This window comes from Astyanax mexicanus, chromosome 10, assembly GCF_023375975.1.
Source record: "Astyanax mexicanus isolate ESR-SI-001 chromosome 10, AstMex3_surface, whole genome shotgun sequence".
NCBI lineage: Eukaryota > Metazoa > Chordata > Actinopteri > Characiformes > Acestrorhamphidae > Astyanax > Astyanax mexicanus.
Window position 1 is genome coordinate 35,787,583 of NC_064417.1, and position 20,246 is coordinate 35,807,828.

Here is a 20,246-nt window from a genome sequence, read left to right on the forward strand (position 1 = left end):
TGTCACAGTACTGACAGTAGATGTTTAGAGTGGATGGATATAATCTCGTTTTTCACTGTATTAAACTTTGCTTTCTTTACCACAATCAGCTTTAGTATATTAGCTGCAGTAGGTAACTGATTCATTATTTCATTTTCTACTTCAACGTTTCTATACATTAAGCATTATTAAGCACTGTGTCTCTTTTTAAAATTGGGGTATATGATCAACAGCATCATCCAGCCAACCAGCTACCCTATATTTAGTGCACCAATAGAAATGGCTTGAAGATTTTAAATTCTGAAATGTGTTACATATCAACACGATGATATTAAATGTTAGTGAAGCAGATGATAGCTAGATGTTAACTTTAGATGTTACACTAGCTGGTGGTAGCTGGATGTTAACTACTCTAGATGATGTTAGCTAGATGTTAACTGCTATAACTGATGTTAACTAGTTTCTATAGTTAAATATTATTGAAAAAAAGAGAAAAAACTAATCTGACAGTCTAACATGTTGCACTTTATTTACTGAGGATAACTTGTAGTTATCATGAGCATCATGTTGCACTGGTTTGCTTGAGTGCATGTTGTTAAACTGTTCAGCTGTGCAGCTGTTTGTTAACCTCTTACTGAAAATACATTCTGTGCAGATTTCTGATTATTCATTTGTTATAGTAATAGCCAGGACGCACATCCCTAATTTTGACAGTCTATAGTAATAAACCTCTGTGTGTATGTTTTTATGTGTGTGTGTGTGTGTTTGTCTCATTCAGTGTTTGCATTACTGTTCTATTGGTACCTGACTGTTCCTCAGAGGTCCACTGAGTACTGTATTTTTCCCACTATAAGGCATACCGTATTATAAGGCGCACAGTCATCAGTGAGCGTCTATTTTCTGTTCTATTTTTATACATAAGGTGCACTGGATTATAAGGCGCCTTTTAAGAGACACTATAAGTAGCTTTTAATTCAGCAGATCTCACCTCTGGGTGGTGGTGGTTGGGAAAATAACTTAAATAAGTTAAGTAAAGCTAAGCTAAGTAAACAGAAAAAAAATTCTCTCCTGAAAACTGTTTTAAGTCAAGTAAAGCGCTTTCATTTATTTAACACATTTCTCCAGCACAAAGGCTGGAGCATTAGCATTAGCAGCTAACTGCTCCTGCAGTCTTAGCTAGGGTTAGAAGCAGGCTTCTGGCTGAACTAAACTGAATCTCCTTTATAACGCTGAACATTAGCAGAGTGGCTTTACTGCTTCTTACAACCTGACTGGATTAAAAAGTGCACTGACGATTTTGGAGAAAATTAAAGGATTTTAAGTGCACCTTATAGTGTGAAAAATACAGTAGGTTTCCCATGTTGAGAGCTGTAAGGAGAGTTATACAGGTGTTTGAGGGAGAGCTTGCTTTTAAGGTCTTATGTAAGACATGATTACAGCACCCTGACACACTGCACTGCTTCAGTGGACAGTATGTTCATTCACTTGCTGTTGAGATAGATATTCACTCATGGTTCCTGAAGCTCACATCCAGCACAAGAACCACAAAGTTTTCCCAGTCTGTCATTCTGTCATGTCACAGTGCATCAACTTTAGAATTAGCAGTAATTATAATGAAGGCTCTGCTGCGAGTGTCTCTGAGTGGTTACGACTATTAATCATCAACTCAAGTTAAAGAAGAGACTTACAGACAGTGAAGCTTCACTCTGACGTCTCCTGATGTCTCCACAGTGTGGACGTACAGGCAGGGGACATAATAAAAAAATCAGCAAATAGTATATCAGTATATCAGTGCGTCAGTAAGAAGTGTAAGAGTGAGTCGGGTGACTTTTAATCTTTTGAAGAATCTTTTGAAGCAGTCCAAGGTTCTTCATCATTCTGTGACACAACTTTGTCTTTCCATGTCTGTTCTTTCGTGAGCTGCATTTTTACACTGTCCTCCTTTAGAGCGCAGGTATTTGTCTTCTTTCATAGAGCTACTTTCTGAGTTCGGTACCTCATCTTCCTTTAGGAACCTATTAAAAATTGATCAAAGTGTTAAAGTGGGCCTCAGTCAGGAGTGGCTACAGATTAAGACCAGGATTAAGTACTTACAATATTAAGTTTACCGCTTTAAACTGTTGGAAATGTTGAATTGGGGGTCTTGCATGGTTCAGTGGTTAAAATGTATACAAAGTCATTCAGAGTTTTGATGTGAAATGTTAGAGTGATGGTGAATGGAACCAGACAAATAAAGCACTTAATGCTTTTATGCTTTCAGTGACCTCAAGCCACACAAAATTACTAGGAATTACTAGCTGGAAATTTGGGGCATTGTATTGCAATCAATTTGAGATCAGCTGGTAGACCAGTGGTATCAGACTCTCATTCCAGCTGAGGTGAATCTCATATGATCAGTTGTTTAAAGAAGAGCTTCAAAAAAGACACAGAACATTTCTCTTTAGCAGAACATATGGTTAGTCATCCTTGAATGGAGTAAATACAGGTCTGGAAAAAAATAAGTTTTAATACAATTTCTAAATCAGTTTCTCTGATTTTACTGTTTATAGGTACATGTTTGAGTGAAAATGAACATTGTTTTATTCTGTAAGTTACGAATAACATTTCTCCCAAATTTCAAATAAAAATATTGTCATTTAGAGCCTTTATTTGCAGAAAATGAGAAATGGTAAATTAACAAAAAAGATGCAGAGCTCTCAGACCTCAAATAATGCAAAAAAAACAAGTTCATATTCATAAAGTTTTTAGAGTTCAGAAATCAATATTTGATTAAACAACCCTGGTTTTTAATCAGTTACTGCTTATGGATAACTTTATGCCATTACTGGTGCAAATATTTAAGCAGTTCAGCTTGGTTTGAATGCTTGTGATCATCTGTCTTATTCTTGATTATTTTCCAGAGTTTTTTTTATTTGGTGAAATCAAAGAACTCATCATTTTTAAGTGGTCTCTTATTTTTTTCAAGAGCTGTATTTTTGTGAACACTTTACTAAGGTACAGCCCAAGTTTTAATCTGAATAGCTTTAAAAAAGTTTATTTATTGTATAGTTTTTTTAATCTGTTTTTATTCACATAGTTTTATGTTGCGTTTAGTTCAATAGCACATACAGTTTTTTATGCATGAGATTCTTATCAATGCACCTTTTCAACAGCAGCCTTATGCGTAGAAGAGAGGAGAGCACCTTGAAAGCATTTAGCATCACGCAGGCAGTGTTTTCGATCTGCAAGCCCGAGACGAATTATCCCAAAACACAAAACAAATGGGATCGGTAAATAGGTGTGAGTGCTTGTTTAGTGTGGGTGTTTGCCCTCCACAGTGGATCATTGTCTACAGACGTTTTCACGTGGCAGTAAAGGCTGAACACGCATTCGCTCGTAACTCCTGATATGTTTCTTGGGCATCGTTGTGTTCCGTACCCAAATCTGCCGTGTTTAAAACCCTCTGTCGAGTCGGGATGCAATTTAACAGTGCCAGAAAAATCAATATCTCTTTCTACTGGCCTGTTAAGTGCTTCTGTGTGACATGACTACTAATACTCCCCCTCCCCATCGGAAGCCAGATCTATTTTCTGCTGCTGTGTGGGGCTGTGTACGGTCTCCAGTACACTTATTAGTCAGCGCAGGCCGGTATAAGCTGTTGTTTTGAGCATGTCTTCTTTCCTGTGTACAGTATGTACTTCCACATTGCTAATAATACTGACAAGGCTCTTCCACTTCCATTTTAATGCCGGCCGTGCGAGCCCCCCAGAGCTGCCTGACCTCAGCGAGATCTCCCATGTCGCTCATTACCGTCACAGCTCCCACATGAGGAATGATCTACATACTAATCTAATTCTGCTGGACACATAACTGGCACTTTTAGCAGCTCCAGGCACAACGCTGCTGTACTTGAACTAGGAGGCAAATAGAGGTTTAAATTTTTTATCTTCTAAAATATATATAAAACATGTTTATTTTAGTTTCCATTTTAAAGAATAAATAATGAACTGATTCTATGAAATATTCACAAATATTAAGGGAGAAATCCTGATGGTCAATGTAAACTTTGTGTGCACAGACTACAACCACTACAAACACACACACACACATTCATTATCTTCTTTTTTTCTTGCCCACACTCACATTCAAACACACACACTCATATTTACACTTGTGCACACTCAAAAATATACATAAGGCACTCACTGAATGAAAGAGCCTGTAAAAGAGACTTCTTCTGTAGTTGCCATAGCAACTAGCGATGGAGGTCCATTGATTTAAGGGGGTTTGCGTGAGATGGATATTTAAGGTAGTCTATTTCCCATCTCTCTCAGTTAATGGACTTTTAATACCAATTTGTGCTAATCCAAGTGTGTCAGATATACGGCGAGATCCGGCTTTTTCAGTTCATTTTTAAATTAACCAGTAAGTCGTTAGTGAGATTTTACATTAATGGAATAGTCTGGTGTTTCTGCAGATTTCGGAGAGTTCCAGAATTATATGGCCCGAAATGAACCCACTAGGCTTTCATGGATCATATTTCATAAGCATAGAGGCTTAGAGTGTTCTTATACAACCACAAATGTCTTTGGACTAAGTTTGTGATCTATGAAATGAATAAGTGGTATTAATAGATGGAGTACTGTTGTTATTTTTACTCTACTTACTGAGAATAAAGTACAGTGTTAGCATTCAAAGTATCAGAACATAAACACATACATATCAAGCACAATTTTAATATATAGGGCAAATATCTTTTGAATGTAACCATTTTCAATAGCTGTGAATCTTGTCACATAATTGTAAGAGGTAATTTATACTCAAATTGCATTTAAAATCTGAGTAGATAAAGATGTTGGGGAAAAGATGTATATGGGTTAGGTAAATATGCGTGATAAATCTGGAATTCTGTTTGTGTAAAGGTATACAGGTCTGCTTATACAAAGCTAATCACTGTCATTAAAAGATATGGCTTAATCACAATGCCACTACATTTTTGACACATTGTAAATTGGAAAATTGCTTTTATTTGACAAGTGTCTATAAAAAGGGTAAGATCTTGCCCTTAAAGCTGCCAGGAGATATTACCTGCCCAAGTTCTATTCGTATTTTACCCTCTTTTCATAAAAAGTTAAATTGTGTAAAGATCATTGCTCGGTATGTTTGGCATAAGGTGATTTAATTTGTTCAAATAGTCTTAATGCATCTGCAGCCAGATACAAAAAACATGATTACTTTTCACATTCATACCGAGAAATTTTTCGCACTAAGGCACACTTAAAAACCTTTAATTTTCCCAAAAATTAACAGTGTGCCTTATAATCCAGTGTGCCTTATCTACCAGGGAATTTGTAAGGAGCAGTAAAGGACGTTTCTTCAGCACTGAGGCAGTGCTAGCTCTTTCACCATTCAGAGGTGAGTATATCGGGCTGTAGTCTGCACGTTTACAGTGTTAAAACAAGCTACGTGTGATGAACCGCCAGCTGATAGCACCCTGGCTTACCGGAACACCCAGGGTTCCTCAGTGTAGTGCTGTTGGGTGACATTAACTAGCACTAGCTAGCGCTGCTGCTAACAGTGCTAAAACACTGGAAATCTAAGGTTACTGTAAATAAACGGAAGTGCTTTACTCACCCAAATAAACAGTTTTTTAGTAGAAAAATCTGTGTAGATTTACATCCAGTGCTCGTTTAACTTTGAAAAAAATATATATTTTTTCTAAGAATTACAGTTTTGTTTACTTAGGCGAACCCAGCAGCGAGACCAGCTGAATTAAAAGGGAAACAAAGTGACACCCCTGTTCCTTACTAGTGTCGCTTAAAGTGTGCCTTATATAATCTGGTGTGCCTAATTGAGTATGAAATATATCTTTAGAAAACCAAGAATAAATGGGCATGTGCTCAATCAGACTAAAATGCTCCAAAATGGAAAACCTTTGACATTGATTTTATTGCAAATGAATTTTTTTGTGTGCTGTAAGAATGCACAGCAGACAGAGCAGTAATAAGTGTGTGGGCTTGTCTGTTTAACCCTTCTCCAAGCATCTAGTTTATTAGTCCTTCAATTTAGTAAATCAGATGAGCTACAGGCGTAACTGATCTAAACCATACAATGTCTGAATTTTACCGAGATCAGAATCCAATCCTGTCAGGCATTAACATACTGCTGAGATAAATGTTTTGAAGCAGATTTGCTACCTTATCTACTAGTGATCGACCGATATTGTTTTTTTTAGTGGCCGACGCCAATATTTAGAGATCACAAGTGGCCGATGGGCGATATATAAAGCTGACATTTTGTTTTTTCTCAACTGTTTTTTGCCTTGTATTTTCCCTTATTTATTCACAATAATAATGATACACATTTAAGCCATCTGGAATTACACTATTAAAATAGTTTAGTACTCTAAACTCACTTGAATCCAATGGCTCAAACATTGATTTATTTTGAGACACTTTTACATTTGGAAAGTGCCGTGTAAAAGAAAGAGGCAATTTAATCTCCTTTACAGTTTATTTTAAACACACAGAGTATGGGTAAAATACTGACACATAAAAATGACATTATTTTACCTCAAGTCAGTCAGTGACCAGTCTATTCCTTAAGCAGGCTGCCACAGCATCCTCTGAAAAGTACATCTTGATGATATCCAGGGGAGTGTGGCTGTCATCTGTGATCATAAAAAATACAATGTAAAAAAAAAAGTTATTCATTCATTTATTAAACTTTTTTCAAAGTAAAGTACCTAACTACAGAATTTGCCAATTACTCATTACAGCAGCCACACCTACGTTACTATAGCCCACATCAACCTAATCACTTTTTATTTACACACTACTCACACATTTTAGAACCACGACACACATTTCATAATATCTCTATCATTTACACCTGATTCAGATCAGGGCCCACACTAATAATAAACCCGGTAAAAAGATGAATCGAGAAAACAGTGGGTAAATTAGCCAGTTAACTGATATTTAGAGCTTATCATTACCACAGTATTTACTCAATCAATGAAGGAGTTAGATAGGTTAGCTAGCTATTTTGTGTAAATATCTATCAAGGTTGGTAACTTGCATTCCACATTTGATCGAGTACCAATAAATAATGCCTTCAAAACATGCAGTATATTAGGGGTGGGAATCTTTTACTATCTCACGATTCGATTCGATTCCGATTTTGGGGGCCACGATTCGATTCAAAATCGATTTTTGATTCAAAACGATTTGATTTATAAAAATTTATTGAAAACTTATTGAAAAAAAAGCCTCCAAAATATACACTGGTCCTGGAGAAGGTAATGTGTTACAAAAACAATAAAATGTGCAGGAATGTGGGTCTTCAGTGACAGAGGAATCACTGGGATATCACAATGACGTTAATGAACAATAAATAAATAATAAATAACACTGCTTTATTATAAGGCTACTAGCGGTGGTGTGTAGGTGACGCTGCTGGGCTGATGTGATGATAGCAGTGGAGCGCTAAAGTTCAGGAGCAGCTGCTGATTAACTAGTTAATTTTAGGCCGTTGTATTTCTTCAGAAAGGGGGCAGGAGGTGGAGAAATTAATTCATATTGTCCATTCCTTAATTCCTCTGTGATGGGGAGCTGAAATTAGCTCTGATTAGCTTATTGTTATTTTTCCGTTCCGCCTTAAATGCTGCAGCCCGCTGCCACCTGTAGCGTTATTTAAGGTGGAACTGGAAAGTTAGCTAGTTAGCTAGCTAACAGAAACTGAAACTAACTACTAGCGATCTTTTTTATGCTTGTTATGAAGCATTCTGCCATAAAACATTAAAACTACACGTTAATCTAAGGTAATATAGTGCTTGTTCTGCCATCTTACCGGTGATTCTCATACACCTACGCTCTGTGTGGGTCTGACGGTAAGTTCAAACTGCAGCGGCCACTTGTCGCTTTGGGCAGTGGGAGGCGGAGCGAAAAACGCTTCGTGCCGCTGCAGTGTGAACTTACCGTGATTTGGGACATTTTAAATCGATTCTGAATCGTAGTAAATGAGAATCAAGATTCTTATGTGAATCGATTTTTTGGCACACCTCTACAGTATATTGTATTTACGAGATGAACACATAACATAATCTGAATGTAAAGGATATATTTACTAGTTAGAGAGCTGAGACTTCCCTCACTGTTTAATTGTTTCTGTTTTAAGCGTTGTTTAAGTGATTTGGCTTCAGCACACGCTGTTCTAGAGTTTAAATCATAGGTGTTTCTCTCTTGTAGGTTAGCTTAGTTAGCTGAGCTAAATTAACCGATTAGCTTTAGACAACTGTTGCGTTAGCTAGCCTGTAATCTGCCGGTTAGCGTCAGCTTGCCAGTTATCGTTTGTTAGTCGGTTAGCGTTAGCTTGCCGGTTAGCGTTAGCTTGCCGGTTAGCGTTAGCAAGTCGGTTAGCGTTAGCAAGTCGGTTAGCGTTAGCTTGCCGGTTAGCGTTAGTTTGCCGGTTATCGTTTGTTAGTCGGTTAGCGTTAGCTTGCCGGTTATCGTTAGCAAGTCGGTTAGCGTTAGCTTGCCGGTTATCGTTTTCTAGTTGGTTAGCGATAGCTAGTCGGTTAGCGATTGCTAGTCGGTTGGCGTTAGCTTACTGGTTAGCGTTAGCTAGCACAGAGGCTACTAGACAGTAAAACTCCTTCTAACACAGAAGCTCCACTGCTCATTACTAAAGGCAGTCGGATAGATTCACTTACCTGTTCAGTTTGGATCCAGTTGAAGCTGAAGTGAAGCTGTTCTCTGCAGCTCTGTCTGAAGCTCTGTAGGTTCTGGGGAACTGAGCTCCTCAGCTCCTCTGCTATACTCTGTGTCAGTAGGATGGTGGAAGGGACACTAGGGGAAGCTCTAACGACTCATCTGCAGAGCAGCACTGAGGCATTCATTTTGTTGACCAAATAAATCATCTTTTGAGTCAACTTTGTCCTTTGGGCTCATTAACCAGTCCTTTCAGAGTTACAGGTGTGTGTTAAAGCAGGAAAACCTGTTAAATGTGTAGGGCTGGGGGCTGCCAGTACCTGGATGAAGGTGTAGACTGATGTATACATTATTTAAGAGTTATTATACAGACTGGAAGATGGTTTTACTCATCAGTATCTGACCTGGCTCCCATTTTTCTTTAAAGAGTTTTAATTCTTAGCGCAGACAGCAGTCAGGCTAGCCTATGAGAGACCTCTCTCTGTTCCATTAAGAAAGTGTCGTCGTCTAAAGTGAGTGAGTGTGTGTGTAGGGGGGAATTGATTTCTAATACCCTTCAGGAGATGTGTGAAGACTCCTCCACCCTCATCACTAAGCCCTGTCAGAGTTGTTCAATTTCAGATTCTCCAGGCTTCAGCCAAGACCGCTCTACATAACCCAGTCAGAACTAATGTTTCCTCCTTCTGTCCAATCAGAACCATGTCTCTGAAGTAGGATTATAAAATTGATTTGATCTATATTTTTAAAAATGTATAACTTATTAGGTTCTTATTACAGATTTTGATACAGTACCGGTCAAAAGTTTATTCAGTGAGATTTTTTACGTTGTCAATTTAATATTGAAGACTATATTAAGACTATAAAGGAACACATGCGGAACTGTTTTGTAAACAAAAACCTGATTTGTTTTATACTTTACATTTAGATTTTCCTAAATAGCCAAGTTTATCTTTGAGGACAGATTTGCACACTCTTGGTATTTTGATCTTAGTGTCTTTATGAGGTATAGTCACCTGGAATAGATTTCTCAGCGTCTTGAAGGAGTTCCTGGAGGTGCTGAACAATAGTTGCTGCTTTTCCTTCACGCAGTGAAGCTCCAGCTCATCCTAGATCACCAAATCACCATCTCAGTTCATCAGATTTACGTCAGGGGATTGTGGAGGACAAATACTTTTTGTTTACTACATAATTCCATATGTGTGCATTATTGTTTTCATGTCTTTATTTTAATAAAATAAAGAAAAACATTGAATGAGTGTAAATTTGTGTAAATTTTGGACTGGTTCTTTTATATATATTCTTATTGTCAACAGCTTTACAGCATTCTGTCAGGTACCTTTTATCCAGTGTGAACCCTAGTATATACAGCTCTGGAAAAAAATAAGAGACCATTTCATTTTCTGAATCAGTTTCTCTGATTTTGCTATTTATACTATATGTTTGAGTAAAATGAACATTGTTGTTTTATTCTATAAACTACGGACATTTCTCCCAAATTCCAAATAAAAATATTGTCATTTAGAGCATTTATTTGCAGAAAATAAAGTAATTGCTGAAATAACAAAAAAAGATGCAAAGCTTTCAGACCTCAAATAATTAAAAGAAGACAAGTTCATATTCATTAAGTTTTAAGAGTTCAGAAACAAATATTTGGTGCATTAACCTTGGTTTTTAATCACAGTTTTCATGCATCTTGGCATGATCTCCTCCACCAGTCTTACACCCTGCTTTTGGATAACTTTATGCTTGGTTTGATGGCTTGTGATCATCCAGCTTCCTCTTGATTATATTCCAGAGGTTTTCATTTGGTAAAATCAAAGAAACTCATTATTTTTAAGTGGTCTCTTATTGTTTTTGCATACACTTACACTAGCATTTGGCTGATGCTCTCATCCAGGAAGACTTGTATTGTTGGTGTTGATGTTGTTACACATGTTGGTAAATGTATTGTTAGGAGACCTGCCCAGTAACTCTTATAGGCTTGCCCCGACAGGGAATCAAACTCTTGTCTGCTAATTTGAGAGTGGTGTTGTTGACCACTACTGCATAGCACCAACCTCTACATCCACTGTGCACAAAATTTTTGTTTATTTTTATTTATTTGTTATCGAGTTTTTATTGAAAATTTTATAGGTGAAATTTAGAGGAGTACAGTATAGTAAACAGACAGTGTTTTGTATTATCCTTTTCAAATTTAAATCCATGCACCCACACCCTTTGGATGTATTGTTTAATAATTGTCTGTTAGTATTGGCAACATAAGGTTTTTTATTTCTTTCCAGCATTGTATCACCACTGTCGCAAGCCAGTGTTTATGGATATTATTAAATCTGTGTGTCTGTGTCTGTGTGTGTGTGTCCAGGTAAGTGCTGAGTGCATACATAACTTTAGTGTTAAATGAGTTAAAAGAGCCTGGAACTGGAGCAGATATCTCACGATGCCTCTCTCAGATGCTGATGCCATCTTGCTGCATGTTGTGCCTCTCTGGTTGTCATGGTGACTCCGCTGCCTCTCAGTTGTTGTGCAGTTCCAAAAGAAACAAAACACACAAAATACACAGAACACTGCGAAACATTAATGCTGAAAGTCAGATCCATGTGGAAAAAGCAAATCTGAACGTTTAAGAGCCGACGTGGTTCTGCCTCCGTTTTGCTGTTTACACAGTAAACACACCTCAGCTCAGCTTCAGGCTTCTGGGCCTTTTTTTTGTAGGTTGAAAGAACAAAGAACATGAAACCCTGAGCTCCACTGAAGCAGTACTATGTGTTTTGAATCTTTGTGTCTTTTATGTTTCCAGAGCTACCGTATGGCTGGGAGAAAATAGATGACCCTATATATGGCAGTTACTATGTTGAGTAAGTGTTGTCACTCCTCATTTTTTTTTCAAGCGTATCGTCTTGTATGAACTGAGAGAGTGAGATCGGGCAGAGAGAGCGAGAGAGAGTGTGAGAGAAAGAGAGACAGAGAGAAAGAGAGAACGAGTGTTCGAATGAGAGCTTTGCCTTTCCTCCCCACAGCCACATAAACAGAAGGACGCAGTTCGAGAATCCTGTACTTGAGGCCAAGCGAAGAATCCAACAGCAGCAGCAAATGCAAAGCCAAGGCCTCTCGGCCCTGCCACTGCCTACCATCTACAGAGGTACGCTATACATGAGGATGATAAGATCTTTTTAAATAAAACGTGTGGAGCGGATAAAAGTAGCTTAGCATCAACACCAACAATGCTATTATGATCCTAGATTAGAATTGGCAGATTCTAATTGGCTATTAAAAACAAAGCTAAGAAATTTCAAGTGGTGCAGCAGTCAAAGTGTTGAGCTTACTATAGTGTCGCAGCTGTACATGGCCCAGAGTCTCAGAACCGTCGGCATGATATTGGTTAGTACAGATCCCTGTTAGCTTATGTACTGTAACAGAACAGGATGATCAAGCACGTCCAGCTGTCTGCTGATATGGTGTTTGCAGCAGTATGGAAAGATGTAATGATAGGCAGGTTTAGTGTGATGTGGCATTCTGTGATAGGGGAGTCCAAGCTACTAGAGGATTAATTGAAAATGACAAAAAACAGGTTAAAATACAGTGGATTAGGGGCTCTGAGTGGTCCAGCTCGCTAAGCGACTATGACCAGGAGATTCGGTTTGCCGGTTCGAATCCTGTTCATGCAGCTTGTTATCAGCTAACGAAGCCCTGACAGAGCACAGTTGGCCTTGCTAAATGTGAGTGAGATTTAAATGTTCTTAAGTTTATACATTTAATGAATGAGACACATCTTGTTTAACTACTCTAGCAGGCGCTAGTAACACTGAGTGGGAGAGAAAATAAAATTTGTCGCTAATGCTAGCTTGACTAAAACTACAGCTTGATTTAAACCTGCTACTACTACTTTTTCACTAAATGTGAATGAAATATAAATTTAATAAGAATGAGACTTCTTGTTTCTTGTTTAACTTTTCTAGGAGGCTCTAGAAACACTGAGTAATAGAAAAAATATAATTAATTTATCTTCCAAAATTAACAAGGTCATTTTGATCTAAATTCAGTCTCAAAGTACCTCATGTGAGCTGTCTTGCCCTACAGTCTTACCCTATAATTACCATAGAATACCAACTGGGTTAACTGCTAATGTTACCTGCTAATCTGAACCTATAATAATACCTGTAATTTGCATAGATGCACGAACACTGTTAATATCAGTGAGGTATAGTGAGATGTGTTCATTTAGATGGAAATAAATATTTTGTCAAACTGGCATGTTGGTCCTCTTCTGGACATGCTCATCCATTTCCTCTGTACAGGAGAGCGTAAATAGATCTCTAATTCTACACTCCAGTCTCTCTAAGTGCTGATCATAGTATGTGTAAGTAATTAGATGGTGCTCGGAGCTCGGAGGAGAATGCTAATGCTAAAAAATTTGAATATTGACTCTTGTTGTTGCTAGATGTGTAGCCATTATCGACTCAGCGAGATAGCAGTGTAGGATAATGAAGTTATTATATCAGGCTTAATGTGTAACAGATGGAGAAACTGAGCTATTTGTGGCTGTGGCTTGTAAACAGCTTTGTACACAGTTTTCTTGAGTTTTTGAAAGGGGAAACATGTCAGACTGGCTTGCCTTCAGGAAGAGTTCTGCTGCTAAAGTAGCATTTTTGTTGATTTGGTCCCTTATGCCTCATGTAGCAAACTTTACTAGGGCTAACAGAGTAATTAAACCCTTTATATGGCATCTGAGGACATGCTAAAAAGGTACTGAAACAGGCAGCAGCCCAAAACAGATAATTACACAAAATATGAAGCTTTGTACAAGGGACTGTAGATGGGACAGGCATCCATAGCAGAGCTACAGGTAATATACAGCTCTGGGGAAAAAAATAAGAGACAACTTAAAAATGATGAGTTTCTTTGATTTTACCAAATTGAAAACCTCTGGAATATAATCAAGAGGATTTTTTAGGCACCAGGAGTGGCCTAAAGTTATCCAAAAGCAGTGTGTAAGACTAGTGGAGGAGAACATGCCAAGATGCATTTGTTTAGTTTACTCAAACATATACCTATAAATAGCAAAATCAGAAAAACTGATTTAGAAACTGAAGGGTATTTTATTTTTTTCCAGAGCTGTATATATTTATACTCAAGAACTAAAAATAGAAATATGTTCTCTATATTATTAGAGGTTGGTTGGTTGGTAATCATTTTTAAAAACTTGCTGCAGAATATTAGACATACCACACCATTTAAATGCTCTTGACTGGAAGTCAGAAATTAGATCTTTACAAACACAAGTACTTTTTGTAATATATTTCTACACCAATTATAATTTTTTTACCTTCCCAGATCATATAGGACACTTTGTAGTTCTATAATTACAGGCTGTAGTCCTGTATCTGTTTCCATACACTGTTTTAAATGGTCAGGACCCCACAGGACCACAACAGCAGGTATAATACGGGTGATGGGTCCTTCTCAGCACTGCAGTGACACTACTGAAATGGTGTTGGTGTGGGAATGGATAAAACTCAGCAGAGCTGCTGGAGTTTTTAAACCCCCAGTGTCACTGCTGGACTGAGAATAGTGCTGTGGGCAGCATCCTGTAAGTTTTTAAACACTGTGTTTACTCATTGTCCACTCTATTAGACCCTGTAGATGTGAAGTTAGAGACAGAAGCTCTTCTACTGCTGCTGCACAGTTTGTGTTGGTCATCCTCATGCCAGCACAACACATACCACCATTTCAGTCTCACTGCATTGCTGAGAATGATCCTCCATAGAAGAACAGGATGAAATAAGGATAATAATATTGTATGCAAAGAAACAGATACAGGACTACAGAGTGGTCCTTTATGATAAGTGCTGTTGAAAATGTAAAAATGTAATAATGTAGAAACAATAACCATAATAGTCATAATGTTATGCTTCATTCATGTATATTACTAGTCACCTTCAAGCAGTCAGGATTTATCCTAACTTTTTTTTGCTTCTAACCATTATTCGTGTATTCTTTATCCTTTGCCTTTTTATCTGCTGTATATTTTCAAAGATCTAGAAAATATAATAATTCTCATTCATGTTTTTCTTTTTTCTTTCTTTTTTTTTTTTTTACAGTTTGTTTGTTTGGTTCTGTTTCTGTGATGGAATTAATTAATGAAAATTTCTCCCATCATTAAATCCCACACGAGAATCCAATATGATGTTGTGACAAAAGTAGTTATTTAAAAATACAAAACTATGAATTTGTGAATGAATTCATTGCCCCCACCTTGACTTATGGGAGGTGTTATATTTTTGGTTGTTTTTTGGATTTAGGCCATGCTCCATAACTAGGCCACTTGAGGACTTTTAGCTTTTTATTCCAGAGCCACTCGTGTGAGTTTAGTCCTGATTTCCTACAAGCAGGTTACGGATTTCATCTCTTATTTTCTGTAACTCACTGCGTGTATTCGAGGCTGCGTTCTGACAGGAGCTGCAACAGATTTACATTTTGGAGTAAGAATTGGCTACATTTTAGTCACACATTTCTTACACGACAGTAGAGCCTTCTGTGGATATATTTGCTTTTCTTCGTTGTCAGAATTCTGCATTTCCTGACAACTCGTAATTGTAAGTTTACAGCTTCTACCTCCCACCTCCAGGCATTCAGGCACAAAGCAATTCAACTGCTTAAATTGAACTTAAATAAACACTTTTAGTAGAACCGTGCAAAACAGTTTTTTTTAGGAGAGTGGAACTTTGTGTACTCCAGGAACCATTAAATGCTAGAAATATTGATGTAATTATGGAAAAGCTTTTGTAGATGTTTTTATAGAAGGGTTTATACAGTGCTAAAAATAGTTCCTATTGTTACAACCAATAAAGAGCTTTATCAGTGCTAAATATAGAACCCTTGTTTAGAGTGCATATACAGCTCTGAAAAAAAATAAGAGACCACGTAAGTTTCTGAATCAGTTTCTCTGATTTTGCTATTTATAGGTATATGTTTGAGTAAAATGAACATTGTTGTTTTATTCTATAAACTGTGGATAACATTTCTCCCAAATTACAAATAATAATATTGTAATTTAGAGCATTTATTTGCAGAAAATGAGAAATGACTGAAATAACAAAAATGATGCAGAGCTTTCAGACCTCAAATAATGCAAAAAAACGAGTTCATATTCATAAAGCTTCAGAAATCAGTATTTGGTAGAATAACCCTGTTTTTTAATCCTGTTTTTTTTCATGCATCTTGGAATGTTTTTCTCCACCAGTCTTACACACTGCTTTTGGATAACTTTATTCCACTCCTGGTGTAAAAATTCAAGGAGTTCAGCTTGATTTGATGGCTTGTGATCATACATCTTTCTCTTGATTTATATTCCAGAGGTTTTCAATCTGGTAAAATCAAAATCATTTTTAAGTGGTCATTATTTTTTTCCAGAGTTTATATCAGTGTTCAACATAAACAAAATATTACACACATATTTTACAATTTTCTTCCCAACTTCCTGATTTCTATATCTAAATAAACATTTAGTAATTATTATTACTTAAACAGCATATAGCCCTATAATATATGGTTAGTAGTGTTGTTCTTGAGCCATGATTGCTTTTGTCATATCATAGCTGAGCATCATGGGCCAGATGAGGTGTTTTAGATGCTCCTGATAGCTCCTCCTGATAGCTCCTCCTGATTGCCTCCTCCTGTCCCTGTGGTCCACGTTGGAGGAATGCCCAGTTCCAGACAGGGAGAGGCTGCTGGCGTGTCCCTTTCACCCTTCATTTCTTAATAACTGTTGAAAGAGATAAGGTTTTCAGAACTTTTCTAAATCCACCTTTCATCTGTTCCTCTGAAGGGCTTTAGAAAGTTATTTTAAATAGATGGTTTAGCACTGCTCCCATTAAAATTACTCAAAACCGCTCACAGAGAATTAAAAAAATCCTGATATCAGTCCAAAGCCTGTGATTTACCACAGTAGGGGACTTAGAATGTTTGAACTGTAAGAGAATCTTTTTACTTTATTGTTTGATATTATAACTCACTGTCAATCACATAACTATCTAACTTCAAATATCTAGCTTAGTTGCCATATTTTTCGGACTATAAGGTGCACCGGATTATAAGGCACACTATCAGTGAACGTCTATTTTCTGCTCTATTTACATACGTAAGGCGCACCGGATTATAAGGCGCATTAGTAAGCGACACTAGTAAGGAACAGGGGTGTTGCCATTTTTTCCTTAAAATTCAGCATGTTCTTGCTGCTGGGTGGTGAGACCTGTAAAAGCTAAGCTAAGTAAACAAAACTGTAATTCTTAAAAAAAACATTTTCTTCAGTTTCAGTTTATTTACAGTAAGCTTAGATTTCCAGATTTCCACTAAGGCTGGGTGCAGCAGCATTAGTATTAGCGGGTAAATGCCACTCGACCGCGCTAAACTGAGGAACCCTGAGTGTTCCAGTGAGCCAGGGTGATATTAGCTTTGTTTGTCCCACATAGCTTGATGTAACATGGTAAACACGCAGACTAATTAGCTAATGCTAATGCTGCTACAGCCTTTGAAACTCTTGAATAATGCTCCTCTTCAGCAAAGTGGCTTTACTGCTTCTTAGAACCTGGCAGAATGGCAGAATTCATACATACATATAAGGCACACTGACAAGTTTTGGGAAAATTAAAGGATTTTAAGAGCAAATTAAGAAATCTAAGAAATCTGTCTTTGTGTCATATCAAATAATAATATGTAATATGTTTAAAAACCCATATTCTCAATTTTCTTTTATTTCTTTTTTTTCTTTACTTATTTATCATAATTATTTTTTACAAGTACATTTTATAACCTTTGTTAATCTGTTCATTTTATTACTGTGTATTTAAGACTGATAAACAAGCTCTATTCTGATTGACTGCTCCATATTGTGCTATCCGGTTACAAAAAAAACACATTAATTTGTTGGCATAAATAGGTGTGAATAATCTGCTTTAGACAGAATCGGCAAATGTATATAAATGTCATAAAAAACAGTGAATTAAAAATGTTTGCTTTGTCAGTTTAGTAATTATAAATGTTCTGTGTTGACTGTGGAGTGATCAGTATGTTTGCATCTGTTTTATTGATTTGTTTCAGTCACATGTCGCATGTTGTGGAGGAAAGCGCCATTTCTGGGTTTCATGTTCTCTGATCCCTGAACTTTGCATATCGACCAGTTAACCTGATAAGTTCTGATCCTGTACCAAAGTTCTCCAATGGTACTGTTTCGTATGTTTCATACATGAGTATGAATGGTTATTATTATATATTACAAAAAATATAGAAATGTCCTCTAGACTCTAATGTACCGAAGTGGAGAGGAGGATCATCCGCCAGTGTTCAGAGTTTAAGATGTGCAGATTTGTACATCTGAAGCACCTCATGGACCTGACTCACTCACTTTTTCACTCGCTCACTTTCTCACTCACTCACGTGTGTGTAGCAGACTGATAAATATGCTCCATGAGGGACTGCTGTTAGCACTATTTCATAAGAGAGGTGCATCACATCGGTGACATGGCTGTAGTGATGTCCAACAGTGTCCAACAGGGGCCGTCTGCAAATTTGGAGAGATCGGAATACAAGCGGTAAGGTGCTCGGCTCGATTAGCTCCGCGCTGATCCAGTAGAACTGGTGCATCACTAGTTTATAATGTGTTTGTGTATGTGTTTGTGTATGGCGGGGTGTGTGTGTGTGTGTTTGAATTGCGTGCGGTCCTCACAGAGAAGCCTCCGTTCACGCGAGACGCCACCCAGCTGAAGGGGACCTTTCTGTCCACGGCACTCCAGAAGAGCAGCATGGGCTTTGGATTCACCATTATCGGAGGAGACGAACCCGACGAGTTTCTGCAGGTCAAGAGTGTCATACCTGAAGGACCAGCTGCACAGGATGGCAAGATGGCCACTGGTAAGGACTGACACTTTCTACTTGCTTGTCTTTGTGAATTCAGTGAAACTTTTTGATGGTAGACCTTTGCTTGGCTTTGAAACTTGTTTGCTTAGTGTACAGTTGTAGGGTTCATTCTTTTGTAGTGCTGTTTTTGTAGTCATGGTTTGGTTCACTCTATTGATAGTGAATTGGCACTAAAGGGAAAGAAGCATGTGGTCTGAGGTGGCTTAGACATATTTTTGCACAGGATTTCGCACAAATATGGCTTGGATTACTAAGCGTTCTAACACAGTTCTGGAGAGTGTTACACAGCACAGAGTTGCACGGGCGTGCCCAACCTGAAGTAGCGATGGTAGCAGTGCTACACTCCCTGTTACAGTCAGTAAAGGAGCATCAGCATGATTCTGAAGCTGTTGAGTAATGATAAAAGTGCTACATAGTGTTTTTTACGTGCTCTTGTGAAATTTGCTTTCACTGCATGGATGTGTATATATACTGTAAATACCATTATGTACTATTGTACAATTTATTTTTACATAGTTTCTGCATATTTGATTGCTGAACACCTGTTTTTCATGGCTTGATGATATTATGTGTTGATGAATTGGTTTACTACTGTGTGTAGTATAATGCATATACTATAGCTTTAAGTTACCCGCTGTTGCATGCTGTTGCCACATGGCTACAAAATACAGAAGTACCACTAAAAAATGAAGTAAAAATTATTATTATATAAGTGTATATTATAATAGATGCAAGTTGTAAGAGCAAGAAATCTGTGTAGTTTAATGAGCCAATCGGACTCAGTTTCTTTGTGTAGGAGTGCTGGGAAAAAAGTTTTGTGAAAAATAAATCTTCACTCAGTGGCGCCAAAGGCCTGAAGATGGCTTGTCAGCTGAAAGAAAAGACGTTTGATCAAATCTGCTGCCTATATTCCACTAGCTTCATGAAAGTTTGAAGATGTTTACGGAGGCCGGGGTTTCGCACTCTCCTCAGGCACTCGTGCTCTCGCTTTAAGCCAGGCAGCGTAACAGTAAATCCTGTGAGAGAGAGCCATGTGCTCATATACAATATAAATGCGAGTTGTTGTTTCGGTTGCAGGGGTGTAGTAACCGCTCTTGTTTGTGCACATGCCTTTTGGTTGTGTCTGTTGTGAAATACTCTGTTCCCTGACAGGAGGGTGCTTTCATGAGACACTGCAAGTATATTCCAATGTGCTTTACCTGTTACTGCCTCTGGGGCTCATATACCCACAGCTAGGAGGTGCAGAGGAATGTTTTTTTTTTTTTATTTTATCCAGTCGATGTAGAGGCACCTTAATTCAGCTTCAGTTTCACTCCAAGCTTTTTTAACGCTGCTCAGTAAGTGGGCCGTGTCTATAGGCTCCAGTGGAGACATCATTGTCTGAGGTCTCATGCAAAATTATATACAGCTCTGGAAAAAATGAAGAGACCACTTCAGTTTCCGAATCAGTTTCCCTGATTTAACTATTTATATGTATATATTTGAGTTAAATGAACACTGTTGTTTTATTCTAAACTACGGACAACATTTCTCCCAAATTCTCCCGAATAAAAATATTGTAATTTAGAGCATTTATTTGCAGAAAATAGAGAAATGGCTGAAATAACAAACAAGATGCAAAACTTTCAGACTTCAAATAATTCAAAGAAAACAATCATATAATTC

General features: G+C 37.6%; 1 protein-coding gene and 1 long non-coding RNA gene across 13 annotated transcripts in view; one reads left to right on the forward strand and one right to left on the reverse strand.

The window, feature by feature from the left end:
* magi2b (membrane associated guanylate kinase, WW and PDZ domain containing 2b) overlaps window positions 1-20,246 on the forward strand; it is a 165,068-nt gene that overhangs the window by 88,404 nt on the left and 56,418 nt on the right. For 10 of the 12 annotated variants that reach the window (XM_022684151.2, XM_022684154.2, XM_049483919.1 and 7 more), the window contains 3 exons: window positions 11,467-11,524; window positions 11,687-11,808; window positions 18,393-18,575. In XM_022684151.2, coding sequence (XP_022539872.2) covers window positions 11,467-11,524; window positions 11,687-11,808; window positions 18,393-18,575 — 363 coding nt within the window. The remainder of the gene's footprint in view (window positions 1-11,466; window positions 11,525-11,686; window positions 11,809-18,392; window positions 18,576-20,246) is intronic. The other 2 variants (XM_049483924.1, XM_049483925.1) reach the window with 1 other exon arrangement.
* On the reverse strand, window positions 1,795-6,626 carry LOC111195799 (uncharacterized). The gene is made up of 2 exons (XR_007440864.1): window positions 6,531-6,626; window positions 1,795-1,994 (listed from the first exon to the last, which is right to left on the reverse strand). It is a non-coding gene; the product is annotated as an uncharacterized LOC111195799 (long non-coding RNA).